We start from the raw sequence: 22,450 nt of genomic DNA, 5'->3' as shown, positions 1-22,450 counted from the left end.
TTTTTTTTCCCCCCTTTTTTTTTTCCCCACCAACCTAGACTATAATTTCCTCCACTATGAATGGAAAAGAAAGTCAAGTAGAAGACCTGGCAGGAAGGAGGAGTAAAAGTATTTGGGGGGTAATTTATTTTCATTTTAAAAAATAGCAAAGGAGTACATGTCAGAGATAAGAAGAAGTCTGAGACCTCTGGAGAGATTGGTGCAAGGTGGAAAGATATTTAAATCATCATCACCTAAGAGAGGGATTATAAAAAGAGGATTTTAGAGCTAGAAACACTCATATTTATATATAATCTAGTTTTCCTTAATCCTCCCCAGCTACAACACAGGTGACCTGAGTCTAGAGAAGATAAGTAATTTGATCTTGGTCAGTCAGTTAATAGCAGAAAGGAAGCTAGAGTTCAGTTAGAGAGTGTTTTAGGAGAAGGGATTTGTGTACATGTAGTGTGGTAAAGGAGTTCTGGCTTGAACACTGGGGGCGGAATTGATGTGATGCTGCTGAACCCAATTCACTCTGTGTGAAATCTGGATCTTTCTTCCTTTGTAAACATCAATAGTGTTTGGTTTCTTGTCTGCATACCTTAAGCCATAGGCACTTACCACATTGATGCAACTTAGTACACGAAATATGTCTAGTTTTAAATTGAGATGTGATGCGTTTATGTTCAAATATTTATTTACACTTTTTGTTTTTCAATATAACAGTATAGAACACTAGATATTAAATTTCAATCATCTCGATTAGATTAATTTTTATTCATAATATTCCGATTACCATGTCTTAGAGAAGGATGACATTTTAACAGCAATGAAATTACTGGAGTTAAAGCAAACGTATATATACTGGATCAGTTCTATGGTTCAGCTGATTTTGGATTGGAATGGAATTCCTTACAGATGTCACTGTATTTCATAATTCATCTTTCTTGCAGTTGATTATTTGGCTGACACAGTGTTCTTTGCCTCTGTGTCCCTGTCAGATTCTGAAATATTTTTGCTCTCTCTAAATAAGGTTCTCTACCTTGTCTTATAAACTCTTGAATTATCTGTGGCTTTCACCTCTCTTTTTCGATTAAGGTCAAAGATCTCTGGAAGACACACAACTCTGGAAAGGGTGTGTGGGCAAAGAATGAAGAAAGAAATTGAGTGGAAAAGCCAGTCTTGTGATGACACAGCCAGAATTTATTGAGCTTGTACAGTGCACCGAGCATTGTATTAGTCACTTCACATGTATTATTTCATGCAACATTCACAGCATTGCTGTCGTGTAGATATTGTTATTATCCTCATTTTATAAGTAAAGAAATTGAAGTTCAGAAAAGTTAAATCACAGATCTAAGATTACAGAGCTAGAAAGTGGTGGAACTAGAATTTGAGCCCAGGGAGTTTGACTCCAACATCATGCTTCAAATCACTATGTTATGATGCTACAGGTATGTGACTGGTCCAGATCTAGGGAATCTGAATGGGCCATATTCTAGACTAAAGGCCCTCTACCCATAGGGCTGAGATGGTTCTGGACCATCCTAGGGCCATAGATAGATATTAGAGGTATGTATTCCAGTGCCCCTAGAGTCCTGATCAATTACAGACTTTGCTCTCCAAAGCAATGGGGAGTAGGTTCCAAATTTCTCTCTTTGCCAATGGAGACAGATCTTGGGACAGACAAAGTCTTAAGCGCTCAAATGAGTCCACACCAATGATAGGTTAATTTGAAGAAAAGAATTGCAACAAAAAACAGGGAAGTGTACGTCAGGGTATAATTAAAGAGGCAGACCCATCTGGAATGGTTTATTCCTTTCAGATGGGTATTGTTACAGATGTTGAATTTATTCTTTGTTTCTTTAGAAATCCACTTATTCACTTATTGCCATCTTTTAGGTTTAATAGTTTGAATGATCTGGTCCAGAAGTTGGCGAATGTTTTCTGCAAAAGGCTAGATTGTACAATTTTAGGCTTTGCGGGCCATATGTTCTCTGTCACAATTTCTCAACATATCCATTGAATCACAAAAGCAGTTATAAACAATACAGAAATAAGTAGGTGTGGCTAAGTTCCAATACCATTGTATTTATAGATACTGGAATTTGAATTTCATATAATTTTTGTGTGTCATGAAATATATTCTTCTTTTCATTTTTCCAACCATTTAAAAATGGGAAAAAAATATAAAACCCATTCTTTAGCCTGTAGGCTGTACAAAACAGGTGGTGAGCTAGATTTGGCCTATGAGCCTTGATTGGCTGACCTTGGTGATTAGCATCATTAGTGCATGTCTTGAAGTCCTGACTCACTTTGAAATTAAGTTTACTCATTTAAAATGAAAACAGATGTAGGATTTCCCTGATGGTCCAGTGGCTAGGAATCTGCACTTTCACTGCAGAGGTACAGATTAGATCCCTGGTCAGGGAACTAAGATTCCACATGCCTCGCAGTGCATGCCCTCTGCCAAAAAAAGAAAACATATAAACACAAAATAGCCAAATGGTGAAACTATTCTTTACCCCTTATCTACTCCTTCCCATACCCAAATTTCACTTTATTCCTGCTTCATTTTTCTTCCTCTAGGTGGCTTGGTTGGGGCTGAATGTTTTCCTGTTCGTGCACGCCTTCCTGTCATTTGAGAAGGCCACCAAGTACTACTACACAAGACAAATACTGGGGGTGAGTGTCACAGTTGTGATGTGAGGAATCTCTCTGTTTTTTCTTGTCTATAACTCTGGCTCCTTTGTGACCCAATGCCCTCATTTCCCCTAGGGTTAGGGTCGCCAGAAGAAAAACTTCAGGCTACCCAGGTAAATTTGAATTCCAGAAAAATAACAAATCTGTTTTATTTATTTTACTTATTTATTTTTGGCTGTGCTGGGTTTTCACTGCTATGTGGGCCTGTTCTCTAGTTGTGTTGAGCCAGGGCTACTCTTCTTTGCAGTGCCCAGGCTTCTCACTATGGTGGCTTCTCTTGTTGTGGAGCACGGGCTCTAGGGCATCTGGGCTTCAGCAGTTGCAGCTCCCAGGCTCTAGAGCACATGCTAAATAGTTGTGGCCACTTAGTTGCTCCACCACACGTGGGGTCTTCCCGGACCAGGGATCGAACAGGTGCCCCTTGCATCGCAAGGTGAATTCTTAACCACTAGACCACCAGGGAAGCCCCGAATCTTTTTTTTTTAGTTAGCATTTATTTATTTGGCTGTGTCAGGCGTTAGTTGCGGCATGAGAGATCCCTCCTTGTGGCTCTGCGGTGCACGGACTCTCTACTTGTAGCACCTGGGCTCAGTAGCTGTGGCGGGTGGGTTTAGTTGCTGCATGGCAGTGGAATCCCAGTTCCCTCATCAGGGATTGAACCGGTGTCCCCCTCCTTCATTGCAAAGTGGACTCTCAACCACTGGAACACCAGGCAAGTCCCAACAAGTATTTTTTGGGGGGTATCATTTATTCCAAATATTGCATGAGACAGGGACATATCAGAAAATGATTCATTTTTTAAAGTTCAAATTTAGCTGAGCATCCTATATTTTTGTTTGTTAGTCTGACAGCCTTATCCAGGGCATACTCAATGGCTCCAATAATAAAAACACACAATAAAGAAATATTGAGTAGTTTTCGAACCGGTTTCCATAGAAATTCAGGTGTCCCTGCAGAGTATGAGGGGAAAGCTAACAGGACAGTGTCCCTACATCAACCAAAGCAGCATTTATCTGTCTTGTGGATTCCTGCTTATGATTTTAAGAAAGAGTTTGGCTGAAAATAAATGAATGAACAACTTGAAAACCATTGCTGTGGACTGATCTCACAGAAAACTACCTATCAAACAAGAGGGATACTTGGTGTGGCGAGTTTTGTGGAGTGGGTGGTGTTGCCAAATTCAAGGCTTGTAGAATGATGGGGTCAAGTCAGAGTAACAGGATGGAGAAGCCTGGGGAAGGAGCAGATTATAAGGACAGGAGAGGAAGGGTGCGGTGGGTATGGCACGGTGGCATGGAAGTGAACAAGAAGAAGCTTGGAGATGAGATTGGTTCTCTCACAGGCTCATCAGTCTGGCCACTGCCTGGTTAAAGAAACAAATTTGACTGCTAACTCTTGTCAGTTATTCAGTAACAGGTAAGGATTTGAAGAAGTAACTTTCATCTTGATGGTGCCTTTTTTCATTAGCTTTCCAGGAAGACTCACCCAGTGTACATTAAACATGTACAGCTTGTTTCCTTTGTGTGTATGCCCAGCAGTGGGATTGCTGGGTCATAAGGCAGTTCTATTTCCAGTTTTTTAAGGAATCTCCACACTGTTTTCCATAGTGGCTGTACTAGTTTGCATTCCCACCAACACTGTAAGAGGGTTCCCTTTTCTCCACACCCTCTCCAGCATTTATTGCTTGTAGACTTTTGAATTGCTGCCATTCTGACTGGCATGAAATGGTACCTCATTGTGGTTTTGATTTGCATTTCTCTGATACTGAGTGATGTTGAGCATCTTTTCATGTGTTTGTTAGCCATCTGTATGTCTTCTTTGAAGAAATGTCTATTTAGTTCTTTGGCCCATTTTTTGATTGGGTCGTTTATTTTTCTGGAATTGAGCTGGAGGAGTTGCTTGTATATTTTTGAGATTAGTTGTTTGTCAGTTGCTTCATTTGCTATTATTTTCTCCCATTCTGAAGGCTGTCTTTTCACCTTACTTATAGTTTCATTTGTTGTGCAGAAACTTTTAATTTAAATTAGGAGCGATTTGTTTATTTTTGCTTTTATTTCCATTACTCTCGGAGGTGGGTCATAGACGACCCTGCTGTGATTTATGTCGGACAGTGTTTTGCCTATGTTCTCCTCTAGGAGTTTTATAGTTTCTGGTCTTACATTTAGATCTTTAATCCATTTTGAGTTTATTTTTGTGTATGGTGTTAGAAAGTGTTCTAGTTTCATTCTTTTACAAGTGGTTGACCAGTTTTCCTAGCACCACTTGTTAAAGAGATTGTCTTTAATTCATTGTATATTCTTGCCTCCTTTGTCAGAGATAAGGTGTCCATATGTGTGTGGATTTATCTCTGGGCTTTCTATTTTGTTCCATTGATCTATATTTCTGTCTTTGTGCCAGTACCATACTGTCTTGATGACTGTGGCTTTGTAGTAGAGCCTGAAGTCAGGCAGGTTGATTACTCCAGTTCCATTCTTCTTTCTCAAGATTGCTTTGGCTATTCGAGGTTTTTTGTATTTCCATACAAGTTGTGAAATTATTTGTTCTAGTTCTGTGAAAAATACCGTTGGTAGCTTGATAGGGATTGCACTGAATCTATAGGTTGCTTTGGGTAGTATACTCATTTTCAATCTATTGATTCTCCCAATCCATGAACATGGTATATTTCTCCATCTGTTAGTGTCCTCTTTGAGTTGAAAGAGACACATGTACCCCAGTGTTCATCGCAGCACTGTTTATAATAGCCAGGACATGGAAGCAACCTAGATGTCCATCAGCAGATGAAAGGATAAGAAAGCAGTGGTACATATACACAATGGAGTATTACTCAGCCATTAAAAAGAATACATTTGAATCAGTTCTAATGAGGTGGGTGAAACTGGAGCCGATTATACAGAGTGAAGTAAGCCAGAAAGAAAAACACCAATACAGTATACTAATGCATATATATGGAATTTAGAAAGATGGTAATGATAACCCTGTATGTGAGACAGCAAAAGAGACACAGATGTATAGAATAGTCTTTGTGGGAGAGGGGGTGGGTGGGATGATTTGGGAGAATGGCACTGAAACATGTATAATAACATATATGAAACGAATCGCCAGTCCAGGTTCGATGCATGATACTGGATGCTTGGGGCTGGTGCACTGAGACGACCCAGAGGGATGGTATGGGGAGGGAGGAGGGAGGGGGGTTCAGGATGGGGAACACGTGTATACCTGAGGCAGATTCATGTTGATGTGTGGCAAAACCAATACAATATTGTAAAGTAATTAACCTCCAATTAAAATAAATAAATTTATATTTTAAAAAAGAACTTAAAAAAATAAAGACAGCTTGTCCATTTTAAAAATCCTTGTTTCTTCATAATCAAACGATTTGTCTTGAGATCACAACTCATTTCAATGTTCTGTTCAGACTTATTTCACCCTGCTGTTTTCCATTTTAAATGTTGGTCCTTGATCTTTCTTTGGAAACTATAACTCCAAAGGAAGTGTTAATTTGTTTAAAAAATAGTTTTTTACTAAGAGAATGATATAATAAATGTGACTAACTATTAACAGAATTGCTTTATGATCAAAAAGTCAGCAGCAGAAAAATGAATCACGCTGATATCCTGTGGAGATTTCATTTTGTAAAATCCTTTCTATAAAAAATTTATACATGATACTGCTTTCAAGGAGATCAAATGATATAGAAGTGTTAGACTAAAATGTGAAAATCACTCTCCCATCACATTCCGTGGAGATAACCTTTGTTAATTGTTCGACTTGTGTGTCTCTAAAGACACACTGACGTATACTCACAAATGCATCAGACATATAGGTTTTGTTTTTGAGAAAGGTAATATTCTTATTCACTTATTCCATATAAACAGTAAAACTTGCTCTTTTTGGTGTATGCTTCTATGAGTTTTGATAAACACATTCAATAGGACACTTTTTTAAAAAATTAACCAAAGGAAAAAAAGGATCACATTGTAGATATTGGCTGGAAATTTCTTCTCACACTTCATGTATCTCAGATATCTCTCCATGTAAGTACATAACCAATGATGTGCTGGAACTAGCTCATGCCAGTATGCAGTTGCCAGTTGTGCATCTCTTCCCAACCCTACATCCAGTGTTGTTTAATGACATAAGGTTAGTATCTTGAAATGTACCATGGTGGGAGTATTTACAACAGGCAATTTGACAAACACTGGAAATCAAGAATCTCCCTTCCCCTGAAAACTAGTTGTGAGGCATTTACCAGCCTTACACTATTGCATATAGATAACGCTCATTCTTTTAAGAGAATAACAGTTCATGGCATTGAAGCACCATAATTTATTTACTCACTCCCAAGGGTATGTCTTAAATTTATGCTTCCTTTAGGAAAATACAAAGTTATTTTATTCAGAGGAATGAGTTTAAATCCATAGTCAATGAAGCATTAATGACAGCTGCAATTGAATTAAAACATCAGTTATTGTTAGTGTTGAAAAGTGAACATAAATTAGTGTATTTCAATGTGCAGCTATGGGGGGAAAAAAAGATTTTCTCTGAAAAAAAATCATCCCATACAGATATCATCAACAGAATATGAAGCTGTGAAATTGTAGTCCTATATTTTTCAATTCAATTGTCAATTTTAGCTTTAAGGAACCTCTGTGATTCAAATAAGCAAGCAGTGGGAACTAATATGGAAATGCAAGATCTTTGAGATGAGCAGAGGAAATTTACTCAGAAACAGAACAGGCTATCTACCAAAAACAGTTGGGGTGTGACTCAGCAGAGGGAGAAAACACAGGTCATGTGGAAGAGTCAGAAATGGAAAACAGTAGGGCAGCTCATGTTCACTGTACTGCCAGACATTGTAAGCCATTATGGATGTAGGCAGATCTTGACCTGGCTTATTAAACCAGTGTCACGTTGTCTGGGTTTAGGTTGTATGGAAAAATAGTCATTGTGCCAAAAAGATTATTAGAAAACGGTGGGTGGTGGTGATGATTTAGTTGCTCAGTCATGTCTGACTCTTGTGACCCCATGGACTGTAGCCCATCAGGCTCCTCTGTCCATGGAATTTTCCATTGTTGCCATTTCCTACTCCAGGGGATCTTCCTGATCCAAAGTCAGTGACAAATTGTTTAGTGTAAAAACCAATTGCATAACTAGAGGGGTCCTTTTTCAATACCATGGATTACTCTGTCTAGTGAAGCCTACCTACCAACTCCCTTTCAGAATAATATTTTTAAACATAGTTAATAAAATACATGGGATTATAATAGAAACCAATTATATTGAAATATAATCAAAATATACAATAAAACAAATTCGTGATAGAGTAATATCTATCTGCTTCTTTAGTTGTTGTTGTTTAGTCTCTAAGTCATGTCTAACTCTTTGACACTCCATGGACTTTAGGCTGCCAGGCTTCTCTATCCTTGGGATTCTCCAGGCGAGAATACTGGACGGGATCGCCAGTTCCTTTTCCAAGAAAAAGGCAAAGAAATTGTTAACTCTGCCTCATCTTCTTCCTTTTAGCAAGTCACTGACAGGCACAAACGTAAGGCTGGCCAGTCAGATGAAGTGCAACAAAAATTGTCTGGCTGCTGCCACCACCTTTCTTGCTGCTGTGAAATGGTCATACTACATTGTATGCAGTCCCAAGCACGTGGAGCTGACTCAGAGACCAGTTGTACAGTTGAGGAGAGAAATCAAAATTAGCTGCCACAGAGTTGAACATATTCTGTCCAGTCTATATCTAATCAAGCCTGTTTCTTGGCTCATTACTTTGAAGCACTGATTCCTTGTCTCCTTTTCTGGCAGCTTCTACTATTAGATCAGATGTGATCCGCTGGAGAAAGGAATGGCAAACCACTTTAGTATTCTTGCCTTTAGAACCCCATGAACAGTATGAAAAGGCAAAAAGATAGGACACTGAAAGATGAACTCCGCAGGTCGGTAGGTGCCCAATATGCTACTGGAGATCAATGGAGAAATAACTCCAGAAAGAATGAAGGGATGGAGCCAAAGCAAAAACAACACCCAGTTGTGGATGTGACTGGTGATAGAAGCAAGGTCCGATGCTGTAAAGAGCAATATTGCATAGGAACCTGGAATGTTAGGTCCATGAATCAAGGCAAATTGGAAGTGGTCAAACAGGAGATGGCAAGAATGAACATCGGCATTCTAGGAATCAGCGAACTAAAATGGACTGGAGTGGGTGAATTTAACTCAGATGACCATTATATCTACTACTGTGGGCAGGAATCCCTTAGAGGAAATGGAGTAGCCATCACAGTCAACAAAAGAGTCCAAAATGCAGTACTTGGAGGCAATCTCAAAAACGACAGAATGATCTCTGTTCGTCTCCAAGGCAAACCATTCAATATCACGGTAATCCAAGTCTATGCCCCGACCAGTAACACTGAAGAAGCTGAAGTTGAATGCTTCTAGAAGACCTACAAGACCTTTTAGAACTAACACACAAAAGGATGTCCTTTTTATTATAGGGGACTGGAATGCAAAAGTATGAAGTCAAGAAACACTTGGAGTAACAGGCAAATTTGGGCTTGGAGTACAGAATGAAGCAGGGCAAAGACTAATAGAGTTTTGCCAAGAGAACACACTGGTCATACCAAAAACCCTCTTCCAAAAACACAAGAGAAGACTCTACACATGGACATCACCAGATGGTCAACCCTGAAATCAGTTTGATTAAATTCTTTGCAGCCAAAGATGGAGAAGCTCTATACAGTCAGCAAAAACAAGACCAGGAGCTGACTGTGGCTCAGATCATGAACTCCTTATTGCCAAATTCCGACTTAAGTCGAAGAAAATGGGGAAAACCACTAAACCATTCAGGTATGACCTAAATCAAATCCCTTATGATTATACAGTAGAAGTGAGAAATAGATTTAAGGGTCTAGATCTAATAGACGAGTACCTGGTGAACTATGGATGGAGGTTTGTGACATTGTACAGGAGACAGGGAGCAAGGCCATCCCCATGAAAAACTAATGCAAAAAATCAAAATGGCTATCTGAGGAGGTCTTACAAATAGCTGTGAAAAGAAGAGAGGCAAAAAGCAAAGGAGAAAAGGAAAGATATACCCATTTGAGTGCAGAGTTCCAAAGAATAGCAAGGAGAGATAAGAAAGCCTTCCTCAGTGATCAGTGCAAAGAAATAGAGGAAAATAATAGAATGGGAAAGACTAGAGATTTCTTCAAGAAAATTAGAGATACCAAGGGAACATTTCATGCAAAGATGGGCTCAATAAAGGACAGAAATGGTATGGACATAACAGAAGCAGAAGATATTAAGAAGAGGCGGCAAGAATACACAGAACTGTACAAAAAAGATCTTCATGACCCAGATAATCACGATGGTGTGATCACTCACCTAGAGCCAGACATCCTGGAATGTGAAGTCAAGTGGGCCTTAGGAAGCATCACTATGAACAAAGCTAGTGGAGGTGATGGAATTCCAGTTGAACTATTTCAAATCTTGAGAGATGTTGCTGTAAATGTGCTGCACTCAATATACCAGCAAATTTGGAAAACTCAGCAGTGTCCACAGGACTGGAAAAGATCAGTTTTCACTTCAGTCCCAAAGAAAGGCAATGCCAAAGAATGCTCAAACTACCACACAATTTCACTCATCTCACATGCTAGCAAAGTAAGGCTCAAAATTCTCCAAGCCAGGCTTCAGCAATACATGAACCATGAGTTTCCAGGTATTCAAGCTGGTTTTAGAAAAGGCAGAGGAACCAAAGATCAAATTGCCAACATCTGCTGATCATCGAAAAAGCAAGAGAGTTCAGGAAAAATATTGATTTCTGCTTTATTGACTATGCCAAAGCCTTTGACTGTGTGCATCACAATAAACTGTGGAAAATTCTGAAAGAGATTGGGAATACCAGACCACCTGACCTGCCTCTTGAGAAATCTGTATGCAGGTCAGGAAGCAACAGTTAGAACTTGACATGGAACAACAGACCAGTTCCAAATAGGAAAAGGAGTACGTCAAGGCTGTATATTGTCACCCTGCTTATTTAACTTCTATGCAGAGTACATCATGAGAAACACTGGGCTGGAAGAAACACAAGCTGGAATTAAGATTGCCACAAGAAATATCAATAACCTCAGATATGCAGATGACACCACCCTTATGGCAGAAAGTGAAGAAGAACTAAAGAGTCTCTTAATGCAATTGAAAGAGAGTGAAAAAGTTGGCTTAAAGCTCAACATTCAGAAAACGAAGATCATGGCATCTGGTCCCATTACTTCATGGCAGATAGATGGGGAAACAGTGGAAACAGTGGCTGACTTTATTTTTGGGGGCTCCAAAATCACTGCAGATGGTGACTGCAGCCATGAAATTAAAAGATGCTTACTACTTGGAAGGAAAATTATGACGAACCTAGATAGCATATTCAAAAGCAGAGATATTACTTTGCCAACAAAGGTCCATCTAGTCAAGGCTATGGTTTTTCCAGTAGTCATGTATGGATGTGAAAGTTGGACTATAAAGAGGGCTGAGTGCAGAATTGATGCTTTTGAACTGTGGTGTTGGAGAAGACTCTTGAGAGTCCCTTGGACTGCAGGGAGATCCAACCAGTCCATCCTAGGAGAAATCTGTCTTGGATGTTCATTGGAAGGACTGGTGTTAAAGCTGAAACTCCAATACTTTGGCCACCTGATGCAAAGAGCTGACTCATTTGAAAAGACCTTCATGCTGGGAAAGATTGAGGGCAGGAGGAGAAGGGGACGACAGAGGATGAGATGGTTATATGGCATCACAGACTCAATGGACATGAGTTTGTGTAAACTCTGCAAGCTGGTGATGGACAGGGAGGCCTGGTGTTCTACAGTTCATGGGGTCACAAAGAGATGGACATGACTGAGTGACTGAACTAAACTGAACTGAACTGATGATGTATGTTGCCTGACCACCCAAGGAAATCATTTTGAAATTCTGTTCTTAGAAGTTCTCCCTTCTCAAATCTCTACCTAAGTTTAAATTTTTACTCTGAGAGGTTTCTTTGTTTTGTTTTTTTCAGTTATTAAAGGGATCTTAAATATAAAGTTAATTTTTTATTGTTTTTATTACATGATTATTGCATACTTATAACTGCAACATTAGAAAGTATAGAAAAGAGAAAAATAGTCACTATAATTATAACTCAAAATATCTAAGCTATATTTAAAATGCAATATATATATTCAAGATTGTTTTACAAATGATGAACTAAATTCACAATTGACTATTAAGCAAAAATCCTGAATGCAAAGTGTTACATTCATAGAATTTATTTGTCAAATCATTAAATCCTGTTCTCTTTCATATTGATAAATGTGTAGTCAAACATTTCAAAACCACTGTCAAGAGGATTTCTCAATTCAATATTAAATTCAGCAATTTTTCTGTCATTTGTAAACAGAAAGTTTGGACTCATTGTCCGGGTCTCAGACAAGTGGACCAGGCTCGTGCTCACCTGCTAGATAAAGAGATGAAGCAGCTGATGGTTTCTTGTCTCCTCTGTTCTAGTCAGCGCTGGCCTGGGCCCGAGCCTCTGCTCGCTGCTTGAATTTTAACAGCATGCTGATCCTTCTTCCCGTGTGTCGAAATTTGCTGTCTTTCCTGAGAGGCACCTGCTCAGTGAGTCCTAACCACTTGTAGGTCATTTTTCACATTAAAGACAAAAGACTCTGTACAGCTCAGTAGGACAGCTCAACACCAAGCCCCTAAGAATGGAAGCCAGAGATCTCCTTTGGGGGGTGAGGTTAGGGGGTGAGCAAGAGTGGGTGGGTATTGGCATGCTTTATGTAAGACATGTTGGTTATATATTGAAGGTGAAAGTCGTAGTTGCTCAGTTGTGTCCAACTCTTTGCGATACCACGGACTGTAGGGTCCCAGGCTCCACTGTCCTTGGAATTCTCCAGGCAAGAATACTGGAGTGGGTAGCCATTTCTTTCTCCGGGGTATCTTCGCAACCCAGGGATTGAACCCGTGTCTCCTGCACTGCAGGCAGATTCTTTACCATCTGAGCCACCAGGGAAGGCCGTATAGTGAGTTTCATAAAGCTGCCTGGAGATACCTCACCATGATCATTTCACATTTGTAGTTTTATAGGAGTACCCTGAGAAAGCAACTGGATCACAACCTCGCCTTCCACAAACTGGTGGGATATATGATCTGCCTACACACAGGTAACTGGGGAAACGGATGAACCTGCCGGCTTCCAGACATTCAGAATCTAGTTTCATTCATCCATGTGTATAAACACTCAAAATATATTTACTGAATACCTGGCACTATTTGCCAGGCACCATTTTAGACCTGCTTTCATGGAATTTACATTCTATTCCTTTGGGAGTGAATATGACAAAAATTCTTAATTCTCTCTGTAATTATTATTGGGCACTTTATGTGGACTCACCATTCTGCTTGGTACCACATGTAGGATTTTCCCTTTCTAGTGAGGCATGCCTGCCATGATGTTTCTGACACAACTTTCACATTCCTTTCCATCTTTCCATTTAGCTATTCACATTATTGCACACCTGTTTAACCTTGAACGATATAGCAGAAGCAGACAGGCCACAGATGGATCCCTTGCTTCCATTCTCTCCAACCTACCTCATCAGGAGAATTATTCATGGCTAAATCCCATCCAGTCCCCAAATACAGTGAGTTGATTCAAGGGAAAAGCATGTGGGATCTGAACATGAGCAGGAAGGTCATGGTGTCCTTGGTGGACATTGTGTCTGGCTGAAATTTCTCCTTTCATAGACAGTGGTGTATGTGACATTCACCAGCATTGCTGGTCTCACTGGAGTGATCATCACAATGGCTCTGGTTCTCATGGTGACTTCAGCTATGGAATTCATCCGGAGGAGTTATTTTGAGGTCTTCTGGTATACACACCACATTTTTATCATCTACTTCATTGGCTTAGGAATTCATGGTCTTGGGTAAGGTCCTCAAACTCCCATTTTTCATGCCCCAGTTCCTGATCTTGTATAATTCTTTGCCACATATTATCCTTTTTTCTGCCTCAGTGGAATTGTCCGGGGTCAAACAGAAGAGAGCATGGCTGAGAATCATCCTCACAAGTGTGCAGAGTTTTTTGAGAAGTGGGATGATCCTGCCTCCCACTGCAAGCCTCCCCAGTTTGAAGGGCTCCCTGCTGAGGTACGACCAGGACAAAGATAGTAGACTCTTGCTAGGAGATGTTATTGTCATTGTTGTTATTATCGCTCATCTCATAATCATTATTAGTTCAGCCTGGTGCTGACTCCTATGGAGGACATATGCTATAGGTTATTCATCTTATGGCTGAATGCTTGTACTTTTTGACCAGCATCTCCCAATTTCCCTCACCTTCCAGCTCTCCCTTACTACTTTGTTTTTGAGTTCAACTTTTTTTTTTTTCCAAATTGAAGTATAATTGACTTACTGTATATATTAGTTTCAAGTGTACAACAGAGTGATTTGGTATTTTTATATATTACAAAATGATCACTGTAATAAGATGCCATCTGTCACCATAGAGAGTTATTAAAATATTATTGACTATATTCCACATGCTGTACATTACATCTCCATGACTTATTTTATAACGGAAAGTTTGTACCTTTTAATCTCCTCACCTATGTTATGCATTTCCCCCATACCCCTTCTGGCATCACCAATCTCTTCTCTGTATCAATGAATCTGTTTCCGTTTTGTTTGTTCATTTGTTTTGCTTTTTAGATTCCACATGTAAGTGAAATCACGTGGTATTTGTCTTTCTCTGACTTATTTAACTTTGCATAATACCCTCAGGGTACTATGTTAGATGTTTTGAGCACCTGAGAAAAGAGGTGATGAATAAATACCAAATTTTATATATTGCTGTTATCAATAATGTGAGCCACACAATTTTTTGTTTGCCTTGTTTTTAATCATCTGCTTCTATTTCACATCAACCTTCTTTGTTGGCTTTTCAGACTGGACAAGTTGTCCTGGAAGAGAGTCTTCAATTGTTTTTTTTTTAAGTCTTTACAGCATTGCTTCTGTTTCATGTTTTGGTTTTTTGACTGAGAGGCATGCAGGATCTTAGCTCCTTGACCAGGGATCGAAACCATGCCTCTTGCATTGAAAGGTGAAGTCCCAACCACTGGGCCACCAAGGAAGACCCAGCCTTAGATTCTTAAAATTAAACTTTAAATATAATTTAAAAATTACCATACTGTCTTAATGACTATATTTAAAAATATATATTATTACCATGTAGTTTATTTCTGTGCTTTTCTCTTGTTTCCTGGTGAGACCTGTAAAATTTCAGGAAATGATCTGCTTTATGAGTAACAGATTAATCAAACTGTTGTAGATCACTCCTTTCCATTTCCGTCTTCAAGTTTTGGTGAAATTAGTGGCTTAATAATGATATACGTCACTCAAAAATATTTATTTATTGAATGAAGGAATGAACTGCTACACAAATAAATCCTAGAGAAGAGATTAGTGTGTAACCTCGCTTTTTATTGTCTCTGTGTGCAGTCTTGGAAATGGATCCTTGCACCAGGCATTCTTTACATCTTTGAAAGGATCCTTCGATTTTACCGCTCTCAGCAGAAGGTTGTGATTACCAAGGTAAAGAATATGCACTTTCTTCTTGCTGTGCTAAGAGTTCTGTTCTTCCTGATTATAGAAATAAATTGCCATGTTGTCACCTTCACAGGAATAAAAAAGAACTTGAGGGCAATATATTTGAGTTCCTCTGGTGCTGGACAGAACTGGAGAGGTTTGGCAGAAATCATCAGCATGGGTCTATGTCAGAAGTTGCTGATAGGCAGTCTACACCATATCTCTGTAGCCTGTCAGGCTCCTCTGTCCATGGGATTCACCAAGCAAGAATACTAGAGTGGGTAGCCATTCCCTTCTCCAACACTTTGGCCACCTGATACGGAGAGCTGACTCATTGGAAAAGACCCTGATGCTGGGAAAAGATGGAGGGCAGGAGGAGAAGGGGATGACAAAGGATGAGATGGTTGGGTAGCATCACCGACTCAATGGACATGAGTTTGAGCAAACTCCAGGAGATGGTGAAGGACAGGGAATCCTGGCATGTCCATGGGGTTGCAAAATGTCAAACATGACTGAGCAAATGAACTGCAACAACAATCTAGCCCACAGACATATTTTGTTTGGCCCTTACACTGATTGTTTAGAAAGTCGAATTGGTCGCTAACATTTAGAAATCTGGATGGAGGCTTTCACATCAAAAAAATGTCATTTCTTATTGGTTTTCCAGCTTATTCAGTTATAGCACAGGGAACTGTATTCAATATTTTGTAACAAGATAGAATGGAATTTAATCTGAAAATAGTAACTGAATCACTTTGCTATATACCTGAAACTAACACAATACTGTAAATCAACTATGCTTCAATTTAAAACTGGCATTTCTAGCCTCTCTTGAAGAATCAAGCAACTTGATAATGCTGAATCTCCACTCCATAGTGCAACCATTGTCTGGACTTGGTAATTGCTGTCCCATTCAGAAAGGAGTTGTTTGCAATTTACTGTCATCACCAGCCCTCCAGCTTTACCCATTTACTTTATCTGCTTGTCCCTGTTGCCATTTGAATTTGCCTCTTTTGGCCTCTGTGCTTCGTTCATAGGTTGTCATGCACCCATCCAAAGTTTTGGAATTGCAGATGCACAAGCATGGCTTCAGTATGGAAGTGGGACAGTATATTTTTGTTAATTGCCCCTCAATCTCTAACCTGGAGTGGCATCCCTTTACCCTGACCTCCGCTCCAGAGGAAGACTTCTTCTCCATTCATATCCGAGCAGTGGGGGACTGGACAGAAAATCTCATAAGGACTTTTGAAAAACAGTATTCGCCAGTTCCCAGGTAGGTCCTTAAGAGCAGTAGAGACCCAGACCAGAATGCAGACAGGCAGAAAAGAGAAGGTAATTCATCACTGAACCTTAAGTCTGGTGAAAATGGAATATGATTAAAATAAACAAGCAACAATGAGCCGTGGAGCATATGCCTCTGGGAGGACGTTTGAGGTTGCAGGTAGAGGTGAGACTTCACTTTTGCCCATTGTCTTTTGCCTTCTGCCAGGATCCAGGTGGACGGACCTTTTGGCACTGCCAGTGAGGATGTTTTCCAGTATGAAGTGGCTGTGTTGGTTGGAGCGGGAATTGGGGTTACCCCCTTTGCTTCTATCTTGAAATCCATCTGGTACAAATTTCAGCATGCAGATCAGAACCTCAAAACACAAAAGGTACACTCCTGAGTAACATTTTTCATCTGGTCTGAGCCTGACAGGTCCATGGTTTTCATGGGCTAAGCATTTTACAATTAGTAAGAGAGTAACCTCTCCTAGCCAAGGCATCTGCTTCTGCAGACTTGCCATAAGAACCGGCTCTTCATCTTCAACTGGAGTTTAAAAGCACCTTGAACTGAAGCTGATGTTTGAGCTCTTTCCATAAGGGAACTTGTCAGGACTCTGGATATTAATGCCACTTGAGGTCAGCAGCTCTGTAGAAGTGATGTTTTCCAGGTCACTCTTAGACTTGATCAACAAATATAGTGTATATGTGCATAATCATGTCACCATAGTGCACATTGTAAGAGGCACTTAATAAGGCTATATTCTCTTTTGCTGATTCCAGATCTATTTCTACTGGATCTGCAGGGAGATGGGTGCTTTTGCTTGGTTCAATGACCTATTGGCTTCCCTGGAACAGGAGATGGAGGAATTAGGCAAAGTGGGTTTTCTAAACTACCGTCTCTTTCTCACCGGATGGGACAGCAACTTTGTGAGTTCAAACAACACACTAATTCCCTAAGATGAAGGTCAGATTAAACATAATGCATGCTGAGCAGAAATAATCATATCTTATGATTTCCTACCTGCTCTCACCTTCACACCCATGTTTAAAAGTGGCTGAAGGAAGGGCAGCTATCAAGACCTGCTTTTTCTAACTTCCTATTTCTCCAACTCCAGGCTGGTCATGCAGCACTAAACTTTGATAAGGCCAATGACATCCTGACAGGTCTGAAACAGAAAACCTTCTTTGGGAGACCTAAGTGGGACAATGAGTTCTCTACAATAGCTACCGCTCACCCCAAGTAAGTGTATTCTCCTCTAGTTGGTTGATTTTGCAGAATTAGGTTTAGGAAAAGTATTACAACATGTTGAAGACTCTTGGGAAAAGATCTCTGGGGCTAAAACTATTTGCACCAATCTTAGATTCTTGCTTAAAAGTGAGGAAATTTCATCTGAGATTTCAGCCAAATAGGGGTCTTGATCTTGTAATTGATGAGAAGAAGTCTGTTGTCCCCACCTGCATTTGAACAGTGAGGCAAAGAAACTCAGTTCTGGTTGTATTACCAAATAAAAGAGAGAACTACAATCATTCAAATGCATTGTTTTCGGCCAAAGCAATTCTGAAGAAAAATAACAAAGCTGGAGGAATAACTCTCCCAGACTTTAGATAATACTACAAAGCTACAGTAATCAAAACATCTTGGTATTTTCACAAACATAGAGATCAATGGGACAGAACAGAGAGCCCGGAAATAAACCCACACACTTAGGGCCAGTTAATTTTTGACAAAGGAAGCAAGAATATACAATGGAAAAAAGACAGTCTTTTCAGCAAATGGTGTTGGGAAAGCTGGACAGCCTCAGGTAAATCAATGAAGTTAGAATGCTCCCTCATACTATACACAAAAATAAATTCAAAATGGCTTAAAGACTTAAATGTAAAACACAACACCATAAAATTCCTAGAAGAGAACCTAGGTAAAACATTCTTGGACATAAATCATAGTAATATTTTCTTAGATCAGGCTCCCAAGGCAAAAGAAATAAAAGCAAAAAAAAAAAAAAGGATCATATCAAACTTTAAAGCTTTTGCACAGCAAAGGAAACCATAAACAAAATGAAAAGACAAATATCTGGAACAAAATATTTCCAAGCAGTGCAACTGACAAGGGCTTACTTTTCAAAATATACAGACAGCTTATACAACTCAATATCAAAAAAAACAACTCTATTAAAAAATGGGCAGAAGACCTAAATAGCCATTTCTGCAGAGAAGGCATACAGGTGACCAACAGGCACATGAGAAGATTCTCAGCATTGCTAATTGTTAGAGAAATGCAAATCAAAACTAAAAATGAAGTATCACTTCACACCAGTCAGAATGCTGCTGCTGCTGCTAAGTCGCTTCAGTCGTGTCCAACTCTGTGCGACCCCATAGATGGCAGCCCACCAGGCTCCACTGTCCCTGGGATTCTCCAGGCAAGAACACTGGAGTGGGTTGCCATTTCCTTCTCCAATGCATGAAAGTGAAAAGGGAAAGTGAAGTTGCTCAGTTGTGTCTGACTCTTCACAACCCCATGGACTGCAGCCTATCAGTCTCCTCCGTCCATGGGATTTTCCAGGCAAGAGTACTGAGTGGGGTGCCATCACCTTCTCCGACCAGTCAGAATGGCCATCATCAAAATGTCTAAACAAGTAGCAAATGCTGGAGAGGGTATGAAGCAAAGGAAATCCTCTGACAGTAGTAGTGGGAATATAAATTAAAGCCACTATGGAAAGCAGTATGGAGGTCTCTTTAAAACTAGAGTTACCATATGATTCAGCAATCCCACTCTGTGGCATATATCCACAGAAAAGTCTAGTTTGCAAATATACATGCCATCCCAATGTTCATAACAGCACTATTTACAATAGTCAAGACATGAAAGCAACCTAAATATCTATTGATAGATGAATGGATAAAGAGGGTGTGATATACATACTCACACACAATGGAATACTACTCAGATAATGCCATTTGCAGCAACATGGAGGGACCTAGAGATTACCATACTAAGCAAAGTAAGTCAAAGATGTAATATCAGTTATATGTGGAATCTAAAAAATATGGTACAAATGAACTTATTTATAAAACAGAAATGGACTCAAAGACAGAAAACGAACTTATGGTTATCAAAGGGGAAAGGGGAGGGGGAGGAATAAATTAGGAGTAGGGGATTAACAGATTCACACCACTATGTATGGGCTTCTCCAGTGGCTCAGTAGTAAAGAAACCACCTGCAAGGCAGGAGCCACAGGAGACGTGGGTTCAATGCCTGGTCAGGAAGATCTCCTAGAGGAGGGCATGGCAACCCACTCCAGTATTCTTGCCTGGAGAATCCCATGGACAGAGGAGTCTGGCGGGCTACAGTCCATGGGGTTGCAGAGTCAGACATGACTGAGCACAAAACTAAATAACTGATGACCTGATCTCAGTTTTCTGAGGGGTTTTGAGACACTCTGGAACATGAAAATCAGTCATAAAATCAGCCATTCAGATGGGAAGGAGATTAAGCTGATTGTATCAGATAAACTCCTGACACTTTCCAGTTCTGGAACCTTGAGCTAGAAAGAAAACTCTCATCTTTAGATTCTTCTGTAAATGGGGTTTGTATTAGTAAGCGCCTGCTCTACTCACTTGCAGGATTGTCATGAATAATAGGCAAGACAATATATAAAAAGTGCCCTGTAAACTGGAAAGCAGCATATAAACAAAAGAGATTGTTAATTATTGTCAGGTTGACCATAGTTGAAGCTGCATTAAGGAATGTTTACATTATGTGGGAAAGGAGAAAGATGAGCCAGGGAAGTAGGAGTGTGTGGAGAAGCTGCTGCTGCTGCTGCTGCTAAGTCGCTTCAGTCGTGTCCGACTCTGTGCGACCCCATAGACGGCAGCCCACCAGGGTCCCCCGTCCCTGGGATTCTCCAGGCAAGAACACTGGAGTGGGTTGCCATTTCCTTCTCCAATGCATGAAAGTGAAAAGGGAAAGTGAAATCGCTCAGTCGTGTGGTGTGGAGAAGCAGTGTCACAGAAAGAGAGGATGTAGTAGAGGAGTGTTGCCAACAGTGTCAGAGAATGGCAGGCTCCAGCGAATGCTTAGTTTAAGGATGATCTAACCATACTTATAGACAGATCAGGAGCCAGTAGATAGGAATAAAATAAACATGCAAAAGGGGTTTCTCCCACATTGTTTATGGGAATGTGAAACAGTGCACCACTTTGGGAAAACTGGCATTTCCTCAAAATGTTAAATTCCATCACCACATGACTCAGCATTTTGACTCCTAAGTATATACCCAAAAGAAATGAAAACATATGTCCACACACAAACTTGTGTATGTATGTATGTAAAATAGCCAAGAAGTGTGGAAACAAAAGTGTCCATCAACAGATGAATGGATAAACAAAATATGATATATTCACACAAGGGAATATTATTCAGTTGTAAAAAGGAATGAAGTACTGTTATATGCTACAACATGGGTGAACCTTGAAAACAGTATGGTAAGTGCAAGAAATCCAACACAAAAGGCCACATATCATTTGATTCCAGATTAGGCAAATCTAGAGACAGGAAGTAGATTTGATTATCTAGGGCAGGGATGGGGGCAGTTGGCAGAAAACGGCAAATGACTGCTAATGTGTATGGGTTTTTTGAGATGAAAATGTTCTCAGATTTTGCACAACTTGGTGGTTATACTAAAAAGCACCACCTGCACACTCTAAAAGAGTAGATGTTATGTCATGGGAATTACATTTCAAATAAAAGAGAGGAGAGGAAGATATGAAGGAAGAAAGGAGAGAGTGAGGCCCAGAGCCTAGTTAGAAAGAGTATCTTTGGCAAGAAGAATCACCACCTCTTCAATGTGAGAAAACACTGGATGGCTTTAACAGCAGCTAACATAAGCACTTGCTATGTGCCAGGCATTTTTCTAATTGCTTTACACAGGTTGTTTTTGTTTAAACCTCCAAACAAGACTATGAGCTGGATACTATTTTTAGCCCCATTTTACAGGGTCGGGGGGAATGGTGAAAGAGAGATAAGAAACTTGCCTAAAGTCATACAGCTGGGACAAATGTCAGTACAGGGATTAGAACCTAGACAGCCTGGCTTTAGAGTCTAGTAGTTCATAGTACACTGCTCTCCATATCCTATGGGTTATGTAGAATAGGCAAGGCTAAGTACTGAGAGGGTTAAGGGCTGGGAGCATATTGGGGATTGCAAACAGAAAAGGTGAGGTGAACATGAAGAACGTGAGACCGTCAATAACTGAATTTTTATGTAAGGTTGGTGGGAGGAGAGGCATAGCAGAGGTAGAAAACATTCCCACAAACCATCAGCAGCCTTTGCTGCCTTCTAGCTCTGGCTACCATTCTATTCTTGCAGGTCGGCGGTGGGAGTCTTCCTATGTGGTCCGCAGACTTTGGCAAAGAGCCTGAGCAAATGCTGTTGCCAGTACTCCAGCCTGGATCCTAGGAAGGTTCAATTCTACTTCAACAAAGAAAATTTCTGAGCTATAGGAATAAAGATAGTAACCTGCATTTAAGTCTCTTCATCTTCAACAATTTACTTGGTTTGGTCACGTTGAGGCAACCATTTAAAACAGTAACATATTTCTTTCAAGCCTCGAGTCCCTGGCACTCTTTTTTGATTGGATTCAACTTAGTCATCACTGAGCTTCATGGACCTAAGAACTTCAGAAGTTATCATAATTGCAAAGCCCATGGATTCTTTCTTTGGAAATCATTGTAAATCCTTCTGGAATGCCCTGATTGCAGCAAGGCCTGATAGCAGATGCAGTTGACAGTTACATAATTTAACCTCGGGTGATTCTGTTGATTCCAAGTGTTAACCATATCTTGGACTCTGGGTCATTCTCCTAGTCCTCCTACCCACCAAGAAAATTTCTAA

The 22,450-nt window shown here is 40.0% G+C and overlaps 1 protein-coding gene across 1 annotated transcript; it reads left to right on the top strand.

Annotated features, from left to right (window-relative positions):
- Positions 1–2,568: 2,568 nt before the first annotated feature.
- NOX1 (NADPH oxidase 1) lies at positions 2,569–22,450 on the top strand (the record flags this gene model as incomplete). The annotated part of the gene is made up of 12 exons (XM_018044365.1): positions 2,569–2,664; positions 12,214–12,324; positions 12,791–12,875; positions 13,210–13,355; positions 13,459–13,640; positions 13,728–13,860; positions 15,211–15,303; positions 16,335–16,570; positions 16,787–16,949; positions 17,341–17,487; positions 17,676–17,800; positions 21,926–22,450. Coding segments are annotated over 12 exons (1,644 nt in total), but the record flags the coding sequence as incomplete, so codon positions are not given.

Source organism: Capra hircus, unplaced genomic scaffold (genome assembly GCF_001704415.2).
Source record: "Capra hircus breed San Clemente unplaced genomic scaffold, ASM170441v1, whole genome shotgun sequence".
Lineage (NCBI taxonomy): Eukaryota > Metazoa > Chordata > Mammalia > Artiodactyla > Bovidae > Capra > Capra hircus.
This window is presented reverse-complemented; position numbering and strand designations above follow the sequence as displayed.